The sequence below is a fragment of the Antechinus flavipes genome, chromosome 2 (genome assembly GCF_016432865.1).
Source record: "Antechinus flavipes isolate AdamAnt ecotype Samford, QLD, Australia chromosome 2, AdamAnt_v2, whole genome shotgun sequence".
NCBI lineage: Eukaryota > Metazoa > Chordata > Mammalia > Dasyuromorphia > Dasyuridae > Antechinus > Antechinus flavipes.
In genome coordinates, this window is record NC_067399.1 from 396706906 (window position 1) to 396733444 (window position 26539).

Here is a 26539-nt window from a genome sequence, read left to right on the forward strand (position 1 = left end):
CTAAATTTACTTCGCTTCCATGGTATGGACTAGAAGTATCTGGTAGAAACATCTTGCCAGTTGCGATGATGTATTTATTACAAATGTTTTGATGACATTTTCATTTGTCTTCTAAAACATTTGAACTCATTGTCCTGCCCATTGTAATAACATCTGACTTGAATAGATCTTCCCAATACTGTTCTCTTTAATGTTAAAAATATTTACCAGTTTGGTTTTGTGAAGCATCATTATTGTAGGTCTTACCATCATTAATTATTTTATCAAAAAATTATGATTAGAATTATGCTTTGAACAATTGTGCCCCTATGTATACAAACATAGCCTTTTCTTTTCGTGGAAGCCAGATTTTTGATTTCTCAGACATGCTTTTTAACAGAGAGCAAAATGTTGGAGACATAAGAAAGAACTATGAAAATGTAGTATTGAAATTATGTTCCAGGCAGAGTTTTATTTTTTTTTTTTCGTAGTGGCTATGTGACTATTGCTAGAGCTTCCTAAGATTTTTCCACTTTTAAGAAAAGCTTTATATCTATAATTGGTAAATGTATTATAATTATTCCATGGTGTACATAAAACAAAATTCAATCCTCCTGGAGTCTTCCTTTGTATGATTTTTGCTATAAGTTCATGGCAATGTAAGTATTAAAAAAGTATTAATCAAAAAATTGTTTCTGCTTGGAAGAACTAAATGTATCTGCTTTTTAAGAATGGAAATATTTCTCCAGTCTCATTCGTCCTTCTTTTCTGGAGTAAGGTTAGAAGTTAATGATAATATAGCCTTAAATTTGGTTGTATTTGAAGAGAAAAAGTATCTAATATTGGTGTGAGATCTCAATCACAATAATGACTGAAACATGCAAGACAATTTGAAATTAACTGTAAATTTGGCAAATCTCCCCAAGTTATATATCTTTCACAGACAAACACAAAGGATTCCTTGTTCTCTTTTTCCTCCTTGCTAACATTTATATAATGCTTTAGATTTTGCCAGGCACTTTATAAATATTATTTTATTTTGGTCTTCCCTACCAGCCCTATTAGGTAGGTGCTTCTATTATGTTCATTTTATAATTGAGGAAACTGAGGCAAGCAGAGGTTTCCTAGGGTTTCACAGCTGACATGTGTCTGAATCTGAATCTGAACTCGGGTCTTTCTGACTCTAGGTGTAATACTTTGCGCATTACCCCAATGGCTGCCTCTAGTTTTAGAGATTACTTAATCTAAGTCCCTTGGTTTACAAATGAACAAACTAAATCAGGAGAGATGAAACCCAAGGCCTCCTAGCAGCAGAAACCTAGATCCTGCTGATGTTTAATTAGCCATTTCTGCCAGATCATACTGGCTTCTATTTTGTTCTGTTGGGCAGTAATTATGTTTATATAGACTAGTAGCCAAATACTATATTACTGAAATTCTTTTAACTTCATCAAGGATTTACATAAAGACTAGAGTTATTACTTGAGTCTCAGAAAAGTTTGAGTTGACTTGTAGCCATACAACACAATAACTAAATGCTAGCACAGTTATGTCACACTAAAATTCACTTGTAAATATGTTAATATTTTCTGTAATACAGAAATTGGTAAATAAATGAAATATAGTGAACTTATGTAATGAATCCCAAAATACATCTTCAGCTGTTTTTACTTTATTTTGTATTAATTTGTGTAAAAAAGAAAGAAAGAAAAAAAACACACCTCAGAAACTTATGAAGACAAATTCTCGGAAAAGTTTTATGTAGTTCAGTTTCATGTTTATGAAAGTGCATTTTTTAGTTTACCCATTGCCTTTCATTCTCTTTATATTTTAAATACTACTATGAGGTTGCCATTTGAAGTATATTTGTTCAGTTTTGTCATTTATTCATTCAGCAAGCATTTACAGTGAGCCAAAGGATCTACTATGTGCTGGGTATACAAAGGTGACAATGAAATGGCCCCTGTCCTCAAGGATCTTACAGTCTGTTGGGGGTAAGGGGAAAAGCATGTTCACAGAAAATTAAATGCAAAATAATTTCTGGGAGGAGGGCACTAGCAGCTGGAGGTATCAGAATAGTTTTCTTGTTGGAGGGAGTAAATGAGGTGTCAACTAGCTTGATGGTTTTCTTATCAACATTTATGTATTATTTATCAAATTGGTTAACATTTTTATAGGTTTTTGACCAGTATGTGAAGACTCGAGCAGAAGAAGAACGAAAGGAAAAGAAAAACAAAATTATGCAAGCAAAGGAAGATTTCAAGAAAATGATGGAAGAAGCAAAGTTTAATCCAAGGTATGTGGGTCATTTCCATTCAGAAGAGAATAGTTTTATAATCATCTTTTTTTCTTTCAGGATCATATAAAAATATCAGTATGAATTATGAAATCTTGAATTTTTAGGAGCTATAAAAATTTTTGTATGCTTGTTCCTTTTTTTCCTTAATGCATTTGCTATAGAGTACAGTGAAATTTCAATTGCTGACTGTGTGGATATATATGTAGATAATTATTGCTGAGGAAAGTGCTTTATTCAGTTTTTAGAACATCTTTAAAGGAATAAATTTTAATTCATATGAAATACTATCTTAAGAAAACTTTCTCATTAAAGTATGTGCAATTATTGGTTTGCAAAACAAAGTTTATTGTTGAAAACATTGAGTGAATATGCTTTAATTTCAAATTCATATTTTAGGTTTGATATACATGTTTCAGTTATTTGTGAACAGAATATTGATTATACATATGTTAAGAAAATAATGATCTATGTTTCTGTTATTTAAAAGTCAGAAATTGGAACATTAGTGTTAGAATTAGAAATATCGCTAACTAGTATACAGATTTCTTGAAAGATAAGGCATTCGTAACTTAACAAGTTAATTAAGTGCTTCAACTAATTGCTGCCAGATTTCTTTTCCTTAGTTACAACATGTGAAGAGGTGAAAATGGGGACTAAATAAGCTTTAGAATAAACTTAGTGAGGAGGAGAGGAAGCTAAGAATGCATAGGATTATATTGGATAAGAAAATGTTGCTTTTTGCTGCCTTTGAGGTATTTGGTTATGAGAGAAGTGATACTTTGGGAATGACATAAGTAGCTCCAGCACTCTGATGTGTTTCTGATATTGTAATACATTTTCTCCACAAACTGAAAAATCAGTGCCTCTCCTATCTCACATAACATTGATATGACTTTTTTATTAGGTGAAGAAAAGAGATTTGCATGACAGGTTATCCTAGTTCCACTGTAAAACCTAATCTTTGACTATGTGGGTTAGTACTGGGTAGAGATGTTGAATGAATTTTACTGTTCTTCATTCCATTGTTATAGTTCCTTTAAACTCCATTTCTCAAATGATATATTGGACCTGCTAACAAAATAGGCCACGAAAACCACAGTTTGCCTTCTGTTCTAGAAAACCTTTGGAAAGATATGGTCTTAATTTTGTAGTGCACAATGTAGTGTTATTTTAACTAAGGCTTTCAAAGGTGATGATTGGTAGTTCCTATTGGATAGCTCAGGTTACAAGTTTTTGTTTTTTTTTTTTAACAGGGATTTCCATATTTGTTTTAAAATGGTCTTTTTTAATCTTTATAGGAATATGAATTCTACTACTCTTATTTTTTTTTTCACATGATGTAGTGTTCTAGAGAGTTGTATAAATATTAAAATCTTAAAACTTAATTAATTAGAATTAATTTTCTTGTTATAGTACTGTTTGTCCCTACTTTTTCTAAACTCAGTGGGAAATCTGTTTGGTTTTGTTTGTTTCTGGTGAACTTTTGCTGCAACATAGCTTTGTTACATTAATTAAAAGTTTATGGGGATTTCAGATACATCTTACGCATTTTTCAGATCAGATCTATCCTGTGGTCCAAAGGTTGAATTATATAATGTGTTTTAGTGGCTTTTTTTTTTTTTAAATATTGGTATACATAAAAGACTACTAAAATCTTATTGAGAGTTTGAAAAAGATTGAAATTTTTAGCCTTTGTGCTAATTATTATGGAATTCCTAATGTTTGGTTAGTGTTTTAGAATCCAAATTTCTAAATTAGCCAACTAAAGTCTATAGGATTAGTTATCTTAAAATAAGATGTAATAGATTGTTTAATTTTGCACATAAAGGAAAATTTATTTATTGTCCTCATTAGAATTCTATCATCAGTTGAGTTTCTTACTGCCACTTTCAAGACAAGTTGGCTGTTAATGAAATATGTATAAGCTGCATTTTTTTTTTCTACACCTGTACAGGTTGGTGATTGCAGTGTTATCCATGAAAACATTCTTTCATTTTCTACTCTTTGCTACAAGGTGAAGGTTTCAAAATTCATGTCAATCCTCTTTAAATGTATATAAGATACAAAAGTTACTTTTTATTTTCAATCTAGCTTGTTATCTGTACTTCCTTTCTTTGGGCCTCAGTTTCCTCATTTGTAAACATTAGCACATTGAACCAGTTGATCTCTTAAGATTCCTTCCAACTTTAATATCTTATGAGCTATTGACATATATCAAATGCATATCTTTTGTTATGGTGTGCTTCAGTTTTTTCCTTTGTATTAATGTTTGAACAGTTCATAATTATTTAATAGCATTTTTGCTGTCTAGCTATTTACTACTTTTAGTAGCCTAGTGTTTATTAATTATAGGCAGATGTTGGGGACCACATTTCTCTGGCATATAGAGAAATTTCCACCAGCAAAAACAGCTCTATCAAATTAGCACACTTGCCATTTTGTTACAGAGCTACTTTTAGTGAATTTGCAGCCAAGCATGCTAAAGACTCCAGATTCAAAGCAATTGAAAAGATGAAAGATCGAGAGGCCTTATTTAATGAATTTGTAGCAGCTGCAAGAAAGAAAGAAAAAGAAGACTCGAAGACGAGAGGTGAGAAGGTAAGGTGATTTTAGTTCCAGTGGTGTGATTGATGGGAGTATGAATGGTTAGTAACTAAGCTGGTGCTAGGTTTCTAGTACTTCAATTTTTGGGCTAGTTCAACAGTTTTATAGATTTCAGTTTGGCTTTTTGAAATTTCATTATATGTCTTCCAGTCACTTTACAGGTAGAATTACATAAATTAGTAACTTAAGCGAGCTATGTTGTATTGTTTTAATTGGTCTAATATTTAGTCTTTTAAAGGCAATTAGTGACATTTTTAAGGTGATGAAAATGAGTTTTGTGTTTTCTTTTTTTTTAATCCAGAATACTAAGCACTAGTTATTTTCATGCCTGCTTACTCAGTGGTAGTAATTCAATTTCAGAATTCTTTATAACTGGTAACATTTAAATTTCAAAGAACTTTTTTCCCTTTCCTGTGAAAAGGTAGCATTTTAGAGACTTCTTAATCTTTCAGTAAACATATCTTAGGTATAAATTACTGCTTATCAAAATTAAAGGTCGACTATTAAATTTTAATGAATTCCAAATGTCATTTGACAGCAATGTCAAGTGTGGAGCAAGAACTCACCACTGGGAAGGCAGACTGGCAGGGAGGTGGCATCAGTAGTGTACCATCAAAACATGCAGCCACCTTCCTTCATGTCCCTGTATGTTGTGTGAATGGAGAAAAATTACCTCTGGAGCCTAATCATTCTTGACATTTGAAATTGCTAACACTCTCTAAAGCAGAAGTAATGCAAATTTGGTCTAATAGGAGAGGATGAGAAGAAAGCAGTTTTGTTTGTAGAAAATAACACTCTGATATATAATAAAACAGTATGATAATGATATACTTGTTTAAATGAAAATTCTTGTCAGAATTATTTGAATCTTCCTAATTAACTGTTTTATTAGGCTTCTATCAAAGTAAAATTGTTCAGAAGTACTTTACCATTGACACTTTCTGTAAATGATTATGCTTCCCAGAGGAAATATACACAATTATGTACTATATAAACATTTTATATGCTATATTGGAACCATGCCTATCGAATTGTTAAATTACTTTAAAATTTTAGATATATAGTTAAAGATAAACTGTGTTTGTTTTGATACTGCATGACTGTTCTTACATAAGTTGATTGTTTCTTTTTGCATTTAAAAGTACTGTTCTTTTTCTAAAAACGTTTTGTAACCATTTTATGTATTCTGTTTTATAACAAGTGGATAGACTTTACAGTTTTGTGCTGTGCGGCCTGTCAATCAGTTCAGTCTGACAGCTGTCAATCACTGACACGCAAAGTATTATGGGATTCCCTAGTGAGGAAAGAATTGGTATCTCTGTGTGGTGACTTTAGCCTCCCGCAGTTCCGGTACTTTACATTTTTTTAGTTTTTTTCCTTGTGAAGTGATGAGAGTTGTGCCCAGAATGTGTTAACTGAAAAAAAAAAATTAAAAAGACATTACATCTAAATACACCTAAAATATTTTCAGCCTTACTTTCTTTTGCTTTTAAAATTTTAATTCTTTAAATTCTGACTTTGGTTTTGTATTATTAAAAATAAGATGGCAAATGATGAAGTGAAGCTTTCTCAGCCAATATTAAGTTTGCAAATTTAATTAAGTATGGATTCTATACAGAAATCTTTAAAGTAAGGGTTTTAATACAGTAGGTTTCACCTTGATATTTTGAAAAGCAAGGTCAGTAAATACTTAACAGTATTTTTGTTAACCACTTAGACATTTTTCTTTTAAAAATATGTAGTGACACTTGTTTTCACTCTAAATTTTATTAAGTTTTTTTTGTAGCATAATATAATTAACAGTTACATGAATTTGTATTTTGGCAGTAATCATTTAGAATTTTACTTCATCTTCAGACTGTGGTGTCATGGCTTTGTGGCATTAAAATATTTAATTTACATAGGTACAATAGCCATGTTCCAAAAAATTTTTTCCATGTTTTATACTTTGACTTTACTTTAGAATCACTGAGAAAAATCATCTTGCTGATGAAATGTAGACCCTCTTGTAATAAAAAAAAAAAATCCTGTGATTCTGGATGTTCTCCATTTTGCTTTTGCTTTGTGGACCACAAATGCCTCTATAGCATCTCTGTAAATAATGGGCATTTTAATTATGTGGTTTTTATGTTATTTTATTTTTTTTAAATCTTGTGGAAATAACCCTTAAAATGTAGTAGATTTTTTTTTAAACCATAATTATCATTGAGATAGCTGGGTGTTTTTTTTTTTTTTTTTTTAATTCAAGGAACAATGCCCTTAAAATTATTTATGAACACTGACCAAATCTGGTGAAATTGTGGTGTAGGAATTGGCTAGTAAATTTTATAGTACATCTCATTCAAGAATAAAGACTTCTAGAATTGTGGGTTGGCTTCAGATATACCATTAGTTTGTCACATTGTAAAACAGCTCTATTTTCAGTCAGAAATTTGTTCTATATCTTTTTTACTAAATGAAAATTGGTATCGTCACGTAAAGAGAAACTTTCCTTTTTTACTCAAATAAATAGATACTAAGAATGTAACCATTTTCAAAGAAAATCTCAGGGAAAAATGTGAGAGAACTCACTTCAATGTTACTGAGAAGTATACTGTGTAGACATTAAGGCATAATTTTTGAATCACAGCAAGCAATATAATTTTTATCAGCTGTGTAAGTAATTCTTTCCCTTGGAATAGTGCCTAGACAAACCAGTCAAGATTAATCCTGCTTTGGGGGCAGCTAGATGGCACAGCCTTGAAGTCAAGAAGACCTGAGTTCAAATCTGGCCTCAGACACTTAACACTTATAGCTGTGTGACCCTAGGCAAATCACTTAAACACAATTGCCTCAGCAAAAAAAAAAAAAAAAAAAAAAAAATCAATCCTGCTGTGAAGAGGAGGTAGCATTTTACTGCAAATAGTTTATATTTCTTAGTTGTGTATTACACATTAAAAAATCACCAAAATAAAACAAAACCCAATACCCTTACTTTATGGACTTCATTTAGGCTATTTGAAAGTGTTTTTAATTTGTATAAATTTTTATGGCTTAGAAAGATTCATGTTTGATACTGTTTGCATGTTTTATTATACTGAACTTATACTGAAAAAGAGCTTTCATGTAGTGAAATGTTTCACATAGATTTTATTTTTATCTTGTCAAATTCATAAAAGGCAAACAGATTAATATCATTGATTTGCTAAACTTTTATCAATAAATGCCTTATTGGTCTCTATTGAGTAAATGATCTTGAATAGTTTTGATTGACCTAAACTTAATTATGAGTCATTGTGTAGTAGAAATGCCTGCAGCTGATTGGTTCTATTTTTTTATTTACTCTATTACATAAGTTTTATCTGTTTTATAGTTTAATGAGTCTTGGAACCTCTCAGTTGTCTAGAAAGGCACCTTTCTATCACTTTTTAAATTCTATGGTGATGTGAGAATGGGATGGAGGTTAGTATATAAGGTGGTGGGGACTGTATTTTTGTATCCACACATCTCCATTTGATGATGAAATAGACCTGACTCCACTCCTGATTTCTCATTCCCTGGGATAACGGGGTCTGAGAGTTATGCATATTTAATATCTGGGGGAGATGTATACCTGCTGTTGACAGGTTCTGAAGGAAGTTTTAAGATCTTTTGTCCAAAATAAGCTTTGAATGAGAGTACAGAGTGAGGTATATAATTCCCCCTAAGGGCATAAACATACCTCATTTTTTCCTTCTCCTTTTTAGAAAAAGATGGTTTGTAACATTATTAAACATTAATGCCATTTAAATAATATCTGTGATCTAATTTGGTATTTATAAAATAAAGTTAGTTCATGATCTGTTTTGAGTTGCAGTAGTGATAAAAGAATATATTTGAAATAGGAAGGGAAAAAATGTAATTCAAGCTTTCTGTTAGTATACCTTGTGGCAGACATAAATTTTGGTTTGTGCTTGTCATTTAGAATCAGGGTTTGAATATATTTTTCATTAAATTCTGAAATTTGACCAAATATAGATAGAACTATTATTCATCTGTTCCCCTTCTCCTACTTATCCATCACTTTTCTTTTTAAGAATCTTAAGCACCTGATGATTCTGTTGGATTTCTGTCTATAAAACTTTATGAAATTTATTTAGCCTTCTTGTTAATATTAAAAGAGAAATATTTTATTGTTATTTGTTATAATGGCAAAAATAATTATTACCATTGTATCAAACTATTAAGTATTTCACTGCAACTTATTACAAGGTTTTAGCAAAAAAATCAATCCTAGATCAAAATAATTTCATATTAAAAAAAAATTTCATACTTTATAGAAACATCTAAGACATAAAATTAGAATATAATGTTATCTTAATTTGTCTTAAATGTTATTCATCAAAAAAACAATTCATCTTCGCTTTGGTATATCTCAGTCAAGAACTTTTATGATTTATCAGATTGAAAAAATTTTCAACAAAAAAGTTGCTATCCTTTTCCTAAAAATTTGCCAACTATAAATCAGTTACTTTGTAAAATTTTACATATTTCTTATCTTTACGGTAAGTCAGCATTTTTTTCAAGTAGCAATTATTAGTAAATTAATTTCTCACAGTGTGTTATTTTTCTTTCCCCATTTCATATTTTATTTAAAATGTAGATCAAATCAGACTTCTTCGAACTATTATCTAATCACCACTTGGATAGTCAATCTCGATGGAGCAAAGTAAAGGACAAAGTAGAAAGTGACCCACGTTACAAAGCAGTAGATAGTTCATCAATGAGAGAAGATCTTTTTAAACAGTATATTGAAAAAATAGCCAAGGTATAGTATATGTTTATGATAATTTATATCCTTAAGTGGTTAAAAAAAGTATGTTTTGGCGTGTTCATCAATATTGCTTTAAGTATTCAATAGAATTTTATTTTGAAATGCATTTTGGAAATTTACATTCTTTATAAGAACTCGATTTGAAAAAAGATATGACAAAGTAGTTAACTCTGATGGAATTGGTGGAAAATGTAATCTTTCCTTTTTTAGAATTTAGACTCAGAAAAAGAAAAGGAACTGGAGAGGCAAGCCCGAATAGAGGCAAGTTTACGGGAACGAGAGCGAGAGGTTCAAAAAGCTCGTTCTGAACAAACAAAAGAAATAGATAGAGAAAGAGAGCAACATAAACGTGAAGAAGCAATTCAAAATTTCAAAGCTCTTCTTTCTGATATGGTGAGCATTATATTAACTTTTATTTCAATTTCTTAATAAAAATCTTTGTTTTATATTCTGTGAATCTTTTTTTGGTTTTATTTTATATTAAAGTGTTAAAGATGTTTCTATTTGTAAAACCACATATAAATATAAGGTGGGTCCACTAATAATGCTTTAATTATCTAGCATAGACAAGGATAAAAAAGGTATAGATAAATCGTTTTTCCAAAAACCTGTAAACAATATTATTACCAAAACTTTCTTTTTTCAGCTTTTTGTGTATCATATCTTTTCTTATATTTGTCCTTCCAGTATTCCCATTACCATTTCTGCTTTTGGCTTTTCACCATTCTCTTTTATTTTCTTTTTTTAACCTTCCCCTCTCCCCCCGATCTTTTCTGTATAGCACAGTGGAAGGTATGCTAGGTTTAGAGTTGGAAGATTTGCATTCAAATCTCTACTTTGCCAATAACTCTCTGTCCCTGGGCGAGTCAGTTCTTATTGAACCTTTTTTGTCTCAGTTTTCTTGTCTGTTAAATGAGGAGATTGTACTAGATGGCTCTTGAATTCTGTTCCAGCTCTGTATCTGTGTTGTTGTGATATTTTTATATATTACTGATTGCATTTTTAACTCTTGATCATTTTGGTTGTTGCTATTTGGAGGCAATTTCAGTTATTTCAGCTTTGTGATTTTTCCAGATGGTTGATGCTTAAGTGGAATAGTACCATGCTGTATTTTTTTTTTTTTTTTTAAAGATTTGACATTCTTATTTATGCTTCATCAACCCTGAACCTCAGTTTGTCTGCTTTCTTCTACTAGTCTATTTTGGGGAATCAAGAGTTTGAGAAAACTTTTGGAGACAATAAAAAGATTAATGAATTCAACAGTAATGAAAGTTGTGTATAGCTTTTATTCCCTTTTTCTTAGATAGAGTTTAATAACATTGGTGAGCAAAAAAACCCAGAATTTCTCTTTGTTGAAGGAAAGTTAACAAAAATTTATTTGTGGGACTCAGGGTATTCATCTTGTTGAGAATGCTTCTTGTGTTTTTATTTCTTAATTTTATTTTATGATATACTGGTGACTTGAAGCATTTTTTATTCAGTTTACCTTCTGTTTAATTTTTTTTTGAAAAGGTGATTTACAATTGCAAATTCCACTGCTTTGCATTCTAGTGCTTAAAGACTCCATAATTTCACCAAAATAGGTACATCCTTCAGGAACCTCTTTATAACTTAGGTAGTTTTGGGGAAATAGACGTATTATATCTGAAAAATTCATCATCCTCCAAACTTAGGCTGGTCCTTAAAACTTTTTTCAACGTGGTTGTAGGATCTTTCCTTAATAATTAGCTCTACTGATAAAGCTTTTAAGAGTGCAGGCTTATCTCCTGTGATGTTGCACTAGGGAAAAGTTTTAATGGAGACATTTTATGTACCTTTTAATTATATTGCCCTGTGCCACACATAATATCCTAAATGCAATACTGATAGCATCTAGAACTTTTGATTTGTTTTTGAAAGCTGTTTCCTAAGGACTATTAGTTCTAACAAGGCCCTACCAAGCTGGAAAGTTTTCATTTATAGTCCCGGTACAGAAAATCTTAGCTGTTTCAGTTCGTCAGACAGTTATTTTGCTGTGTATAAAGCCTGTCTAAATCCTGGGGAAACAAAAGCAAACAATGATACAGTGTCTGTCCTGAGATTTACATTCTGTTGGTGGATATTCATCATTTTACACTAGTGAGTATGTAGAATTTTAAGAGAAAGTGTTGAGCAGGTGGAGAATCAAGAAAGACCTCCTATGGGAGTTGGCATATAAACTGTGCTTTGAAAAAAGCTAGACTTTTAGTGAAGAAGGTGGAGGTAAGGAAGGATTGTATTCCTGATATTGGAGCACTTATATACAAAGACATGCAGGTAGGAGATGGAATATATATGTGGAGTGTCTAGCAGATCTGTTTGACTATAACAGAGTATGCTGAAGTTGAATAATAGGAAATAAAATTGGAAAGACAATTGAGAATGTTTTATTCTAGAGGCAAAAGGGAGCCATTGAAGATTTTTGAGTAATAGGGTGAAATGGTCAGATGTGGTTTATGAAAATCATTTTGGAAGCTGCAAAGGATTTGAGAGAAAAGAGACTAGGGTCAGAGGAGAACAATTAGGAGGTTATTGCTTCCTAGACCTTACGAGGTCTAATAAGAGTTAATGAGGATCTGAACTAAGATGTAGGTGGCATGAAAAGGTGGGGGCATGGATTCTGTGGAAGGAGAAATGACCAGACGTGGCAATTGATTAGGAATAGAGTTAGAGAGAGGGAAAAGTCAGCAATGACTCTTAAATTTGTGAATCCTTATGATAAGAGAAACATGATGGTGTAGAGAAATTTAAATATGGGATAGCTTTGGGGTGAAAAAAAATGAATTTGGGTTTAGATTTGCTGAGTTTGACAGTTTATAAAAATCCAGTTTGAAGAAAGCTAAGATGAGAAATTTGGCTACCAGAGTTGTTATTTTGACCTCAAGATTTGATGTCCTAAGGAAATTGGAATCTGCAGTAGGAATGGTGAAACTAGTTAAAATCATGAAAATTTTGAAGTAATTTAAGTATTCTGCTGATCATCAATAAGGATGTCTCATTTTCCTAAAATGTGTTTGTCTTAATAATCTTATTTTCTAAATGGCTATGGTATTTAAATATCACATTTAAAGTTCCTCATATTCCTTAAATCAATCAGCTGAAAAAGGTATCTGAGATTGGTGAAATGCGAATTTTTTTTTTTTTTTTTAAATAAAGGTTCGTTCTTCAGATGTGTCATGGTCTGATACTCGGAGAACTCTTCGAAAAGATCATCGATGGGAATCTGGCTCTTTGTTAGAAAGAGAAGAGAAAGAGAAGCTTTTCAACGAACACATTGAAGCGCTTACCAAAAAGAAGAGGGAACATTTTAGACAACTTCTGGATGAAACTTCAGCGGTAAGAATGGATTCTTATCTATTTGTTATGTTTTATTTTAGATAGGAATAGTTAAATTACTTGAAAAAAAGGAAATAATTTTAACAGTTATTGTCTTTATATTTTTAATGCTACATCATCCAAAATTCTTTTATTTCACTTCTCTCTCTTTTCCCTTTTTTTAGAGAAGTCCTGAGGTAATTTTTCCTCAACTGCCCTTTTCAGAAATTATGTTTAGCTTCTTTTGAAGTTTCTGTGTTACATTTATTCCCATAGTTAACCAAAATATCCATTTGTGTGATCAGTGGTCACCTCTTTTGGACCTAGATGCCCTTCCCTTCTTTATTTTTGATTCAGTATCATGGCCCATTTTCCTGCAGTTTGTGCACGTTGTTATCCAGGTCTTGCTCCTAAGTAACTGTTCTCTTTTTGGTGAATGGTATCTTTCAAAAGTTATGATGTTTGCCCGTGTAAATGCAGGGTTTGCAGGTGAAATGTCTTAGGCCACCTTGAAAGTATGGCCATGAAAATAACTCTTGTGGCAAGCCAACAAAAAGAAATTGCATTAAAGCTGCCTCACTGTCCCTAACTAGTCCTGTTACGCTTGGGCATTACAAGAGATCTCAGGTCAGTGTGTAATATTATGTACCATATGTGCTGCAGTTTGAGCTCCCCAAAAGAGTAAGCCACATTTATATTTTTATTTTATCTGTCTTTTTGAAAGATTACACTCACATCCACTTGGAAAGAAGTTAAAAAAATCATCAAGGAAGATCCACGGTGCATTAAATTCTCCTCCAGTGACAGAGTGAGTTTTAAAATTTAATTTTGTTGATATTTGTTGAGTATTTTATAAGTAAGCACAGGCAATTATAACAAAAGTATTACTTGCCATTGATTCGAGTCCATGGTTCAGGCTGCTTTATCACACAGTTATACTGCCAAACACTGTGACAATGGTGTTTGTTAGTGAAGTGACTTTTATATTAATTTTAATCCTATAGTCTGTACCTTCATGTAATAATAAAATATACTGTAGGAATTTTTTAAAATAAAAATTTTAAATTCTTGGATTGAAGCTGTGTGAATCAAAGCTATATGTACTACTTCAGATTATGGTTTGAACATAATAGTATCTCTAAACAGTGCTTATTATGCCTAGTATGGGTTTAATAAATGTTAGCTACTTTTTGTTTTGTGTCATTATGTGCAACGGAAATATTTTATGAATATTTGTTGTATTGTTTTAATTATCAAATGCTATTTCAATTTTTTGTCTTTCCACTGGGCAGATTTTTTAATATTTGAAAGTTTTAAATGTGTAGAATTTTGACTTTATCTTAAATATAACTTACTTTCCTATGATTAGATCAGTTTGTCATATAAAATAATTGATGTAAATGATGAAATTTTTGAACTTTTGGATCATTTACCAAGTATTTTGATGTTACTAATTCTCTTCTTACAGAAAAAACAAAGGGAATTTGAAGAGTACATCAGAGACAAATATATTACTGCCAAAGCTGACTTCAGGACACTTTTGAAAGAGACCAAATTTATAACATACAGGTGTGTGCAACAAATTGTTTCATATCAATGACCATTTTGTCTTTACTAGTCCTTACTGAACAGGCCAAATCAAACTTTTCATTCACACACATGTTGACATGTTAAATTTTAGGATAAGAGGCCAGATGCTCAAAACTGGATCCAATAACTGTGGGCATGATTTTTTTTTTTTTCTTTTTTTGGAAGAAAGGGCCCAGATACTCATTCTCATTTTGTCTAGCCCTCTCCCTCCCACCCAGTATCTTTAAAAAGTGATCTTTATTTTTATTGAACAGTTAAAAATCTGTTACATTCAACTATAGTATGAAAACCACATCCCACAAAGATACTTTTCCCTCTACATTCTTTATGAAGTCATTTTTTTCTTCCTTAATTATTCAGTATAGCTGAAGCATTTTAAAGCTATAAAGTCATTAGTTTAGACTCAATAGAACATTTTTTTAAAGAGAAAACAATCTCCTGAGTTTTTTAAATGAATACATAAACTGTAAAATCAAAATCTTAAATTGGATTACTCTGCAGCGTGCTCAGTTCTCCCCCACCATCACCAGTAATTGTTATCAGTAAAATATACATTTTACATTGATTTAGAAATCAGTATTCAGAGAAGCATTGTTGTACTATGCTTCTAACTGGCTTCCTTAAAAAAAAATTATTTGGAACGTGATTTAAGGGTACATGCATGGGAGGATAGGTAGTGCTGAGGGTGTGGTTTTTAGGTATTTTGTCATTTGATATGGCTTTTGGACTTTTTGGTCAGGGTCCTTAATGTTTTGCATCAGCTTGGGCTTTTAAATTAGATGTGAAGTAAGACTTCTTTCTACATTTTTATAGTTAATTTAGTGAAAGATGTGAAAGTGAAAGCTTGTGAAAGATGCTGGGATTGGCAGCCCCGCAGACTGAAGTCCTCTGTTCATCCACAGAACAGGTACAGCACGGGCAAGATTTACCCACCCACCCTCAGCCCTGATCTGGAGGGACCACCACTAGGGGTGGGAGGGTAATTCAGCTTCTGAGGCCCTTTCACTCCTTGAAGTCTTTGCTGAGACGACCTACAAAGGTGACCACTGCAGTGAAATTTTTCTTTTTTTAAAATATGGAAACACAATTAGGAACTAGACTGACATCGCCAGTTCATTTCTGAAAGGCCTATGGGCAGCAGTCAGTAATTCTTGGGATTTTTTTCTCTTATTTCAGATCCAAAAAATTAATCCAGGAGTCTGATCAGCACTTGAAAGATGTAGAAAAGATTTTGCAGAATGATAAGCGATATTTGGTTCTTGACTGTGTGCCAGAGGAGAGGCGCAAACTCATTGTGGCATATGTTGATGACCTGGATCGACGAGGTCCACCTCCACCTCCAACAGCCTCAGAACCTACAAGACGATCAACAAAATAATTCTGACATAACTCTTCACACCAAGGGTATCTATTAATTCAAAATGCTTGCATGAGCCACCTGTCAGATTTTTACATAAAAATATATAAGAGTCAACCTATTACAAAACCATCTGAAGAGCGGAGGAAGGAGCAGCATTTGTGAACATGGTTTTTGAACAAAGAACTCTGGAAATATTTATGCTTTTCTTTGTGTGGCATGACTGACGTACATACTCAAACATCTAGACTGTCTCTAGTAAATATAAAAGCTTGAAACTAAAGATTATCCTTATATGAGGTGTGGAAGTCAGTGATTTTTGATGACATTCTTCCTAGCAGTGTTATATATATGCAAGACCCAAGGAATGGTTTATGGTCTGAACTTGTAAAATACAAGTGCCACAAACTTGGAACAAACCTAAGTTGATTTGTAAAGCAGGTAAAAGAAAAACATTGTTAATTAAATTTTCAGCTGCCAGAAGCAGAGGCCAAGAATATTGTAATGCTCCTGCTTTTGCCTCCAGTCACTAGAGACCAGTTTAGTTTGAATTTGTTCACAGATGTGCTTTGATTATCCCTCTGAATTATAGGCAAGAATCTGGTTGCTTTGTCTAAGTGAAGATTTTTCTGGTAATTTCTTCTTGGATATGGAAACACAGTCAATAACAATACTTACCAGAACAGGACGGTTGTATAAACAAATTTTTATTCACTATAGAAGTGAACTTTATCAATTTCTGGATTAGAGAGTAAATTACCCTTCTGGGTAATCCTTGTAAACTATACTCCTGTTTGAATGTTAAACTTGTGTTTCTAAAGTTTAATTTTGAAATGTTTGAATTGTTCAGTTTATGTATTTGAACTACAATAAACCAACCCTTTTTATATGTGGATTGTATATGCTTAATGTTAAATAATCTGTAAAGAAAATTTGTTTTAAAATTTGTTCTTAAAAGAAGCAGAAAATGGAAACTGCACAAATGAAATCTGCTTTAAAACTTTTGATATTGCATATTTTTTTTAAAGCCTTGAATGCATTTTTTTTTTAAGAGCTTTGTGTTATGGAATTATTTGCAGTGCAAAAAGGAAAGGGATTTGAAAAAATTCTTTTTGTGTTCACTTCTTTCAGCTCTATCTTTCTTTTCTTACATATTAAGCAAAAACTACATTTTTGCTTTTTTAATTTTAATTGATGCTTTATGCATTTCATGGCAGTTCTTTCAGTGTATCATGCATATTTCTGTGATATTATCACCCTTTTTTGACTTCCCATCACTTTAGCTATGCTATCCCATCTCAAATATTAGTTTGCTCTCCATTGTTTCCTCTTGAGTAGATGAGGGAGAGTATTACTGGATGTTATATTTCTATAAATGGCATATTGAATGAGGTATTTATTTCATTTCTCTTATATTTTACCATCACTATTACTTCCCCAAACCCCACTTTAAAGGAAAATATGACAGGTATATCCATATGTATTTATGTGTTTGTGTGTGTGTTTGTGTACACACATTACATTCCCCAATGCCTACCACAATACCCTGCACAAGTAGGTGCTTAATAAATGTTTGTTAAATTATATTTAGTTATAATATTTGCACATAGATGTATATGAAATTGTACATATAGAATCAATTTTATCAGACTAAGTTGGGGATCCATAAATTTGATCTAGTGTATAACTAGGTTGTTTTCTTTCCCTTTATTTTGCGGTTCACTTCTGCAAATCCATAAAGTAATGTTGAGTTCTGTGATGAAGAGTAAAAGTGAATATTTTCAAAACTGGAGGACTTTTCTTTGCTATTATACTTAATTTTCCTAGGAGAATTTTTGAAAAAATTACTAGACTATCAAAATTTTTTGTTATGACTTTGAATTCTACAAATTCCTGTTTGTTCAGTCATTGCCTTCCTCCTGTCTCACAGTAAAATTTTTGATACAAATGGGCTTGCTGACATTTAAGTAATTATGTCTTGAAATATTGGGAGAATGATTTTGTATAGTTTGGAAATCAGTATATATTAGTGTAAAAGCTCCAAAGCCCAAGTTTCTTCTTCTTCTTCTTCTTCTTTTTTTTTTTTTTTTTTGGTAAGGTATTAGAACTGAAACATGAACTATCAATGCTAGGACTTTGTCAGATGCTTAATAACAAGTATTCAGCTTCCTAATTATCCTTCCTGTGTGTGCATCTTGAAATGATACTTAGCAAGCTCTGTATTTTGACAAGACTGAATATATAATTTAAATTCCTCTTGGGAATTTTTTGTGCCAGAGACAAGGTCAACCCTGCCAGAATACCAAAAAAACAAACCTGTGTGTGCCAAAAAATAATTATGATTTGACGATATAAAAAAAATGAGATTTGGACCAATGGATATCTCTGAGATAAAATGGAATAGATACAGTATGGCATGTTTGCTTTTTATTTGTTCATGAGTCAAAATGAGCATCAACATTATCTCAGATTCCAAATTTAAGGTATATAGAGAACACAAAACACAAATTAACACAGTTTATAATAAAGCATTGAAAGTTACTTATTCTGTAAGGTATATACATCACTAAATAATTCTTTAGGCTCTTGGGGAAAGTAGTACTTCTATATGTTTCTCTGGCCTCATGAGCAACAGTGAATCTTAATGATTCAGTTATAAGGTGGGGGTTAATATAAACAACCCCCCACTGCACATAAGCATCAATATAGTTAAGTAAAATATCCCACAAATTTTCACTTATTTAAAAAAAGTACTTCATTTGTCTCCACAGTATTTTCCTACATAATCCAATTTCTCTATTCTACCTCTGTCTTTTTTTTTGCCTTAAGGCATTTCTGAGGGAGCCCTATCATGGAAATATACTTATAAATCCCATTAGAATTCTGGGAAAAAAGTGTAACTAGTCCCAATAGATGTTTTCTGTGTTGTAGGAAAAATGATGCATTTATAATTACATGCATGTGGGAGATAATCAGTTATAAAGTTCTGGACTGGTAAGGTGCCAAATATTGATATTTTTCTATCTATCCTTATGGGGACAGAAAAATCTGATAAGTATTGGGTTTTCTTTTCCAATATTTTCTGTTTTCTTGCCCTTTTTTTCTGCATTGTCATTGCATTTTTTTTAGTTTTTGTCCCTTTATTAAACCAAGTTCTTTGCCTGCCTGTATTCCTATTCTTCCTTGTTATGTATCCACCACTGCAGTCATTTGGAGAAACTGTTGCTCTGGATGTTAAAGAGAGTATGGATTAAGTTTGAATCCTAGTTTTTTATTTGATCATTCACTTTGAGAGACAATTTCTAGACTAGAAAAAAACAACTTTTCTATCCCTGTTAAAATACTATAGCAACCTTCAATTCTAAGAGATACTCTTAGAATTAGGAATAGAATGTTAGGGGATACTTTCAGTCTTTAATTGGTAGAATAAGTTCTACATCCTTTTTTTCTAGCAGTAATAATAATACTTTTAAAAGCACTTTAAAGGTACAAAGCACTTTGTATATATTTTTATCACTATATTTTATATATATGTATATAATCTGGTTAGGCAGAAATAATCTTTAATATTCATTAATAACTTATTGTAAAATGGTCTTTTAAATTGAGATTTTGCTGAGTGAATTAAGCTTTAAGTATAAAGTTTTTTCAGATATTAAGTTTGATGAGATGGTGATGACACCACCCCAAAGAGAACCACACAGTAGTCTTGTATTTTTCTAAAAAGAAAGAACAACAACAAAATGCCAGATTATATGAGAAATTTCAAACCAGCATGAATGGTAGGGAAATATGAAGTAATTCCTAGTAAATAACTTTCTTGTTGGCAGCTGGTTAGTTGAATTTGCCAGAACTAAATTAAGCTTGTTTGGTTATACTTTGAAAATAATTCAGTTCTGAAGCTAAGTTTATATTTTGTGTTCTGATTGTATAAATTTGAATTTGAATTAATTTGGAATCAAAAATATTTTAAAATTTTTTAATAGAGTGGCTTTCTTAGTGCTAAGAAGGACAAAGTAATGGGTTCAGATTTATGTCATCTGGATCAAAGTTTTGTGTGAAGAGCCATTTTTATTTAGCTACAGATTTCATTCCATTCTCCAACCAGCTCTGTGACAAGGGAGAAAATAAGTAAATGCCATAGTGTGAATACACTCTAACCTCTGAGGGAAAAACGAAATACAAAAGGTTGCACATTAAATTTGAAAATTTTATTTTAAATAATCTAAACATCATAAATATTCTCCTAATGTAAGGGTATCCCTATTTATTGGAAATGCGATTTTGAAAGCTTTATCAGCAAGATATTTTTTTGAGTACAACCAAGTGCAAAGATAAGATTACCAGACTTGTACCTAGCAAAATTTTGAGAGCAATATAACATACAATAAATACACATCTTCATTTGACTTGGGAACTTGTAATTTCATTTACAACAACCTGCTATTTCAGAAGCATCACGTTCCCAGGGGATAGGGTCATTGTCTTGTTCAGAAGGGACTACATCCCTTTCATGCCAGAACTGTTCCACATCGGGTAGGACAGGAATCTCCTTGTTTGTTTTCTCCTCACCAGAAGGGGAAGATCCAGGTTTTTCTTTGTCTGATTCAGATGGCAAGGGCTCTTGAGATAGAACATTATCTGAAATGATCTGTGAGTTACCAGCTGGTGTTCCTTGAGAATCTGGGTTAGGTAGAGGCTTTTTTGATGTCAGCCATTTCCAGAAATCCTTGAAATCTTTGAATTCCTCAGACATCACTAAAAAAATGAAGGGGTTTGCAGAGGAAATGGAAAACATGAGGACTTGAGACAAGGCTATGAAACCTTGAGGTGGAACAGGGCTTCCTTTCTTTAAATGCCATACCCAGAGCCAAGCTATCCATTCTGGTAGCCACATGACAGCAGAGGTTATAGCAACACTTACTAACATCATTGTGAGTCGCCTAGCGCGGATCTGGCTTCTTAAATTTTGAGTCTTAGTTCCTCTGTGTTGGTACTGGCAATAAGCCTTCCAAAAATACGTCCCAGCGATGAGCAAAGGAAGGCAAAATATGAGCAGAGGATAGAGCTTACCGAATATAGAAGTGAATTCCCGGGCCAGGGCTGGTATGTCCATGATGCACATCTCCACACCTTCGTGGTACCTGAGGGTACTAAAGAACCATTCAGGCAAGGGTAAGAGGCAGGCCACAACCCAGATGACTACCAGCACCATGCATATTGTACAATTGTTGATACTCACTTGCTTGGCTGGGTTGCTTGCAAACATAAAGCATGCTTTTGCTACCACAACAATTGTAAGACTCTTGGCTGCCATGCACGTATGGGCGAACCAGTCAGAAGATTTGCAGACAAACCATCCCAATACCCAAACACCTTTGGAGTATGCTGCTGCCCGCAGGGGTGCAGAGAATAGTAGAAGAGAGAGATCAGCTAGGCTCAGATTTAAAATCAGGGAGTTGATCATGGATGATTTTCCTTTCCAAACACCATGTAGGAGGATGCCAATCACACACAGGTTCCCTGCAAAACCTACTAAACAGATTGCCACCAAGAAAGCAGGAAGGATAGATCTCCAGTCCTTGGAGTCAGAAGGCTGATAGCCTCCTGCAAAGTGGAGTCTTGCTAAGGAAGTGTTCATGGTGCTGAAGTTGCAGGCAATCATCTGAGTGCTGCTAGCACAACCTTTTATGTTAGGAACTCTCCCTTGTCAGCTAGCCCCTCCTACAGATGTGTGTTCGTTAGCTCTTTTGCACAGGAAATATTCTTTCGTCAGATTTATCTAACACCACCCATTCAAGCCTCTCCTCATCCTTACTCCCTGTATTCGACCCTGGATGATGTTTGAATTAAAGCTTCTTTGGCTGCTACATGGTATATACCTGCAAATCCAGTGATTGACAGTCACCATTGGGAGCAGGTTGTTTTTTTCTTATTTGCAAGTCTTAATTGCTTGCATTATCTGTCCTGTGGAGTAATTAAAACAGCCTCTTCATAAATGATACATAAGATAAGACCATGTTAAGTATATACGATATGTTCATAAGGCTGCTGTGAGTTAATCTATTTATTTGGTGAAGGCTGTAAAAGCCCCAGGATCAGTAAATATTAACTGCCTTTAAATGCCCTAGCTTCTTAGACTAATATGTTTTACTTTCTCTCCACAGAAATGAGCTTACCCCTATCCCTATTGCCAAGCATCTGGCTCTGACCAATTGCATAAACAGAGCCCTTCAATCAAGTATAGAACAAGGAGAGAATGCTGGGAGAAATTTTATCATGAACAATTCTATATTTGTTCCAAAGATTGTGAGTTCCTTACAGGTGTATAATTTAGTGTAGATATGCTAAATTAGAATTTAAAGTGTGATAGTTATAAAGCCAATTGAAATCTTTAATCCCTTTAACCTCAGTAGTATCCAGGAAACAGGACATCACTGTTTTGTTGTATTTTCCCATATATTGATAAGCAGTTAAATAGAGATAATTCTATATTTTTCCCCCACAGAAAAGAAGAAAAATAAAAAAAAAAAGTAAATAAGCTGCACTTAAGTAGGCTTATAAAAATAGAGAAATGACCTATCTAAAAATTGAGAATGAAAATTTAATATTCGTATGTATCAATTTTACCATCAGCTTTGAGCCTAAATAGTACATATTGGCTATATTGAAGAGAGACAGGAAAAGTTGGAATTGCTCACTAAAATGCATTTCCATCTTGAGTGAGGATTTAAATGTTTTTAAAACTGGATTCAAATACATAGTGGGACATAATGCAAAGAGATCTTTATCAGTAGGCAGAAGGGCCTGGGTTGTAGTCATGTTTCTGCTACTGACTTACTGTTAGACAAGCCACTTCTTTAGTCTCAGTTTCTCCTATAAAAGTGGAAGAGTTTGGTGATTTAAAGTCCTTTCTAGTTCTCAAATTCTTTGATATTTTAAAGTATCTTGTAGTTTTAAGCATTCAATAAAAACAGAAACAAAAAAATCCCAGCTGACTTTTATAATGAAAATGTTTTTCTAATGTCAATTTTGTGTCATACGTCTATTTTTAGCCACTGACTTGGGTTTTTTTTTTTTTTTTAATTAGAGATATCTGTCTATGTTTATTCAAATAGATAGATATCTATATCTTTCTATGTACAGAAAAAACAGTTATGTGTGTGTCTTTGTTGAGTTGTTTCAATCAGTCTGCCTTCATGAACTTTATTGGAATTTTCTTTTCAAAGATACAAGAATGGTTTCTTTTTGTAGCTCTTTGCTGATGAAGAAACTGAGTCAAACAGTTAAGTAACTTGCCCAGAATTACACAGCTAAGAAGTGTCTGACGTCAGGTTTGAATTCATGAAGATGAGTGTTCTGATTCCAAGTTCACAGTGCATAGAGCACCAGCCCTGAAGTTGAGGACTTGAGTTCAAATCTGATCTCAGACACTTAACACTTCCTACCTGTGTGACTCTGGGTAAGTCACTTAACCCCATTGCCTCAGCCTCCCCCCCCAAAAAAAAAAAAAAAAAAAAAAGGATTCTACAAGGAACTGGTAAAGGCCAGGTGGGGAAGAGCTTGGGAGTTGAACAGTACAAAAGCAAAGGAGAAAGGAAATGAAAAACACTGGAATGAACAGAAAATCCAGTTTATAGCTCATAGAGCGTGGGAAGGGTAGTAATTTATAGTGAGTTTGGAAAAGTGGGTTAGGAGAAACTCAAATGCAAGACAACTATAGTTTTCTTTATTTTGTTTGTGTGTGTGTGTGTGATTATGCAAGATGGCTAATACAGAATATATTTTGCATGTAGTGCTTGCCTTCTTAAAGGGTAAGGAAAGGGATAGAGAGGACAATTTGGAGCTCAAAATTAAACATTGAATATTTTTTTACATTTAATTGGGAAATAGTTAACAAAATTAATAATACTTTTTTTTTTTTTTGAAGATTAAGCCCAGCTTATAAAGGCTTTTAAAGCCAAATAAAGGATTACAATTTTTTTCTCTTCCTTTTTTTTTTAAATTTTTATTTTTTATTATTATAGCTTTTTATTTACAAGTTATATGCATGGGTGATTTTACAGCATTGACAATTGCCAAACCTTTTGTTCCAATTTTTCCCCTCCTTCCCTCCATCCCCTCCCCCTGATGGCAGGTTGACCAATATATGTTAAATATGTTAAAGTATAAATTAAATACAATGTAAACATACATGTCCTAACAGTTGCTGTACAAAAACAATACTTTGAAATAGTGTACTATTAGCCTGTGAAGGAAATGAAAAAAATGCAGGTGGACAAAAATAGAGGGATTGGGAATTCTATGTAATGGTTCATATTCATCTCCCAGAGTTCTTTCGCTGGGTGGAGCTGGTTCAATTCATTACTGCTCTATTGGACCTGATTTGGTTCATCTCATTGTTGAAGAGGGCCACGTCCATCAGAATTGATAATCTTAAGTATATAATGAATTCCTGGTCCTGCTTATTTCACTCAGCATCAGTTCATGTAAGTCTCTTCAGGTCTTTCTGAAATCCTGCTGGTCATTTCTTACTGAATAGTAATATTCTATAATATTCATATACCACAATTTATTCAGCTGTTCTCCAATTGATGGGCATCCACTCAGTTTCCAGTTTCTGACCACTACAAAGAGACCTGCCACAAACATTCGTGCACATAGAGGTCCCTTTCCCTTCTTTAAGATTTCCTTGGGATATAAGCCTAGTAGAAACATTGCTGAATCTAAAGGTATGCACAATTTGATAACTTTTTGAGCATGGTTCCAAATCACTCTCCAGAATGGCTGGATGTATTCACAGTTCCACCAACAATGTATCAGTGTCCCTGTTTTCCCACATCCCCTCCAACATTCCACATTATCTTTCCCTGTCATTCTAGCCAATCTGACAGGTATGTAGTGGTATCTCAAGAGTTGTCTTAATTTGCATTTCTTAATTTTTTTTTCCTAGAGGCAAAAAGGGAATTTCAAATGTGTATTTAAGGAAAGTCACATTGGCAAATGTATGGAGAAAAAACTGGAGTGGAGAGAGATTTGAGGAATTGGGCTTTTGCAAAGGTCCAGGCAAGAGGGGATGGAGGCCTGATTTAATGTAATGGTTGTATAGAGAGAAAGGATCAGATGGGAGATTTTGTGAAAGTAGTAAGTACAAGATTTCCCAGATAATTGATTGGTCAGATGGAAAAAAGGATAGTAAGAATTGAAGATGATTGGGTATAAGATTAGTTCTGTTTTGTTACATTCACTGTGGTTAAGTAGACTATAATAGTTGTTTTTCAAATGAAGATATTGACACTTGTAAAAAATGTTTTGCAAACCTTAAAATACTATATCAGTGCTGGAGAGGATGGCCAAGGATGCTCAGTTGTGTGGTGGGATCTTGGTCTCAGTGACAGCAAATAGATGAAATATGAGAAAAAGGAATCCAGAATGAAGAAAAGTTTATTCATTATGGAACAGAAATTCTTCTTCCCCTACCCCGATTAAGTGGTATTTTATTTTTTCCAATTACACGTAAAGATAATTTTCAACATTCATTTTTATAAGATTTTGAGTTTCAATTTTTTCCCCTTCCCTTTCCCCAAGATAGCAAACAATCTGCTTAAATGATGTTAAATATATTTTCCACATTAGTCATTTTGTAAAAGAAGAATCAAAAGGGAAAAACCAGAAGGAAGAAAAATCAAAAAACTAATTTTTTTAAAAGTAGAAATACTGTGCTTTGATTTGCATTCATTTTCCATATTTCTTTTTCTGGATGTGGATAGCATTTTCCATCACAAGTCTTTTGGAATTGTCTTGGATCACTTACATTACTGAGAAGAGCTAAATCTGTCATATGTAATCATCACACAATGTTGCTGTTACTATATATAATGTTCTCCTGGTTGTGCTCATTTCACTCATCTTCTGTTCATTGTTTTCAGGACTTTTGGAAATCTGCTTGTTCATTTCTTATAGAACAATAGTATTCTGTTGTATCTACATACTATATCTTGTTCAGCAATTCCCTAAATCATGGGCATCTTCTTATTTTTTAATTTTTTGCCATTACAAAGCAAACTACTATCAATATTTTTGTACAGGTGGGTCCTTTCCCCTTTTTCATGGTCTCTTTGGGATACAGGCCTAGTAGTGGTATTACTGAATCAATGTTTATGCAGTTTTATAGCCCTTTGGGCAAAGTGAAACAAATTCTTGAGGGCTTGGTGGAAGGATGGGCAAGGTTGGAGTTGAGAAGGATGAGGATTAGAGGATAAGTGATTGCCTAGGAATAACTTGCTATTGGGTATCTAGTGATTAAGTAAAGATAGGTACGAGTAGTATGTGGTGGGGTAGTAGAGTGCAGATAAGTTGTCATTAACACCTTCTTCATGGGAACAGTAGGGTGGGGTTAAGGCCAGGGAACTGGCCTCGGCTGCTGCTTGCTCCCCCAGGTGGAGGCGAGCAGAATATTGGTGTGAAGAGAACTAATAGTTGGGTAAATCAGGAGAGGTTTCGTGAAGAAAATGACACAAATGAGCTTTGTTAGAGGCTAGGGGTTGTAAGAGGAATAGGAGAGGAAGGAGTACATTTCCAGAAT

The 26539-nt window shown here is 33.0% G+C and overlaps 2 protein-coding genes across 9 annotated transcripts in view; one reads left to right on the top strand and one right to left on the bottom strand.

The window, feature by feature from the left end:
- TCERG1 (transcription elongation regulator 1) overlaps window positions 1-16843 on the top strand; it is a 70361-nt gene extending 53518 nt beyond the window's left edge. For 7 of the 8 annotated variants that reach the window (XM_051978657.1, XM_051978660.1, XM_051978658.1 and 4 more), the window contains 8 exons: window positions 2157-2275; window positions 4726-4876; window positions 9504-9668; window positions 9885-10067; window positions 12849-13028; window positions 13732-13815; window positions 14476-14576; window positions 15774-16843. In XM_051978657.1, coding sequence (XP_051834617.1) covers window positions 2157-2275; window positions 4726-4876; window positions 9504-9668; window positions 9885-10067; window positions 12849-13028; window positions 13732-13815; window positions 14476-14576; window positions 15774-15975 — 1185 coding nt within the window. In that variant the 3' untranslated portion in view covers window positions 15976-16843. Of the gene's footprint in view, window positions 1-2156; window positions 2276-4725; window positions 4877-9503; window positions 9669-9884; window positions 10068-12848; window positions 13029-13731; window positions 13816-14475; window positions 14577-15410; window positions 15505-15773 lie in introns of all 8 variants that reach the window. The other variant, XR_007950768.1, reaches the window with a different exon arrangement.
- Window positions 16844-18366: 1523 nt separating this feature from the next.
- Window positions 18367-25531, bottom strand: GPR151 (G protein-coupled receptor 151). The gene has a single exon (XM_051978664.1). It carries the CDS (start codon window positions 21617-21619, stop codon window positions 20381-20383), a length of 1239 nt encoding a protein of 412 aa, XP_051834624.1. The 5' UTR covers window positions 21620-25531; the 3' UTR covers window positions 18367-20380.
- Between the last annotated feature and the right edge of the window lie 1008 nt (window positions 25532-26539).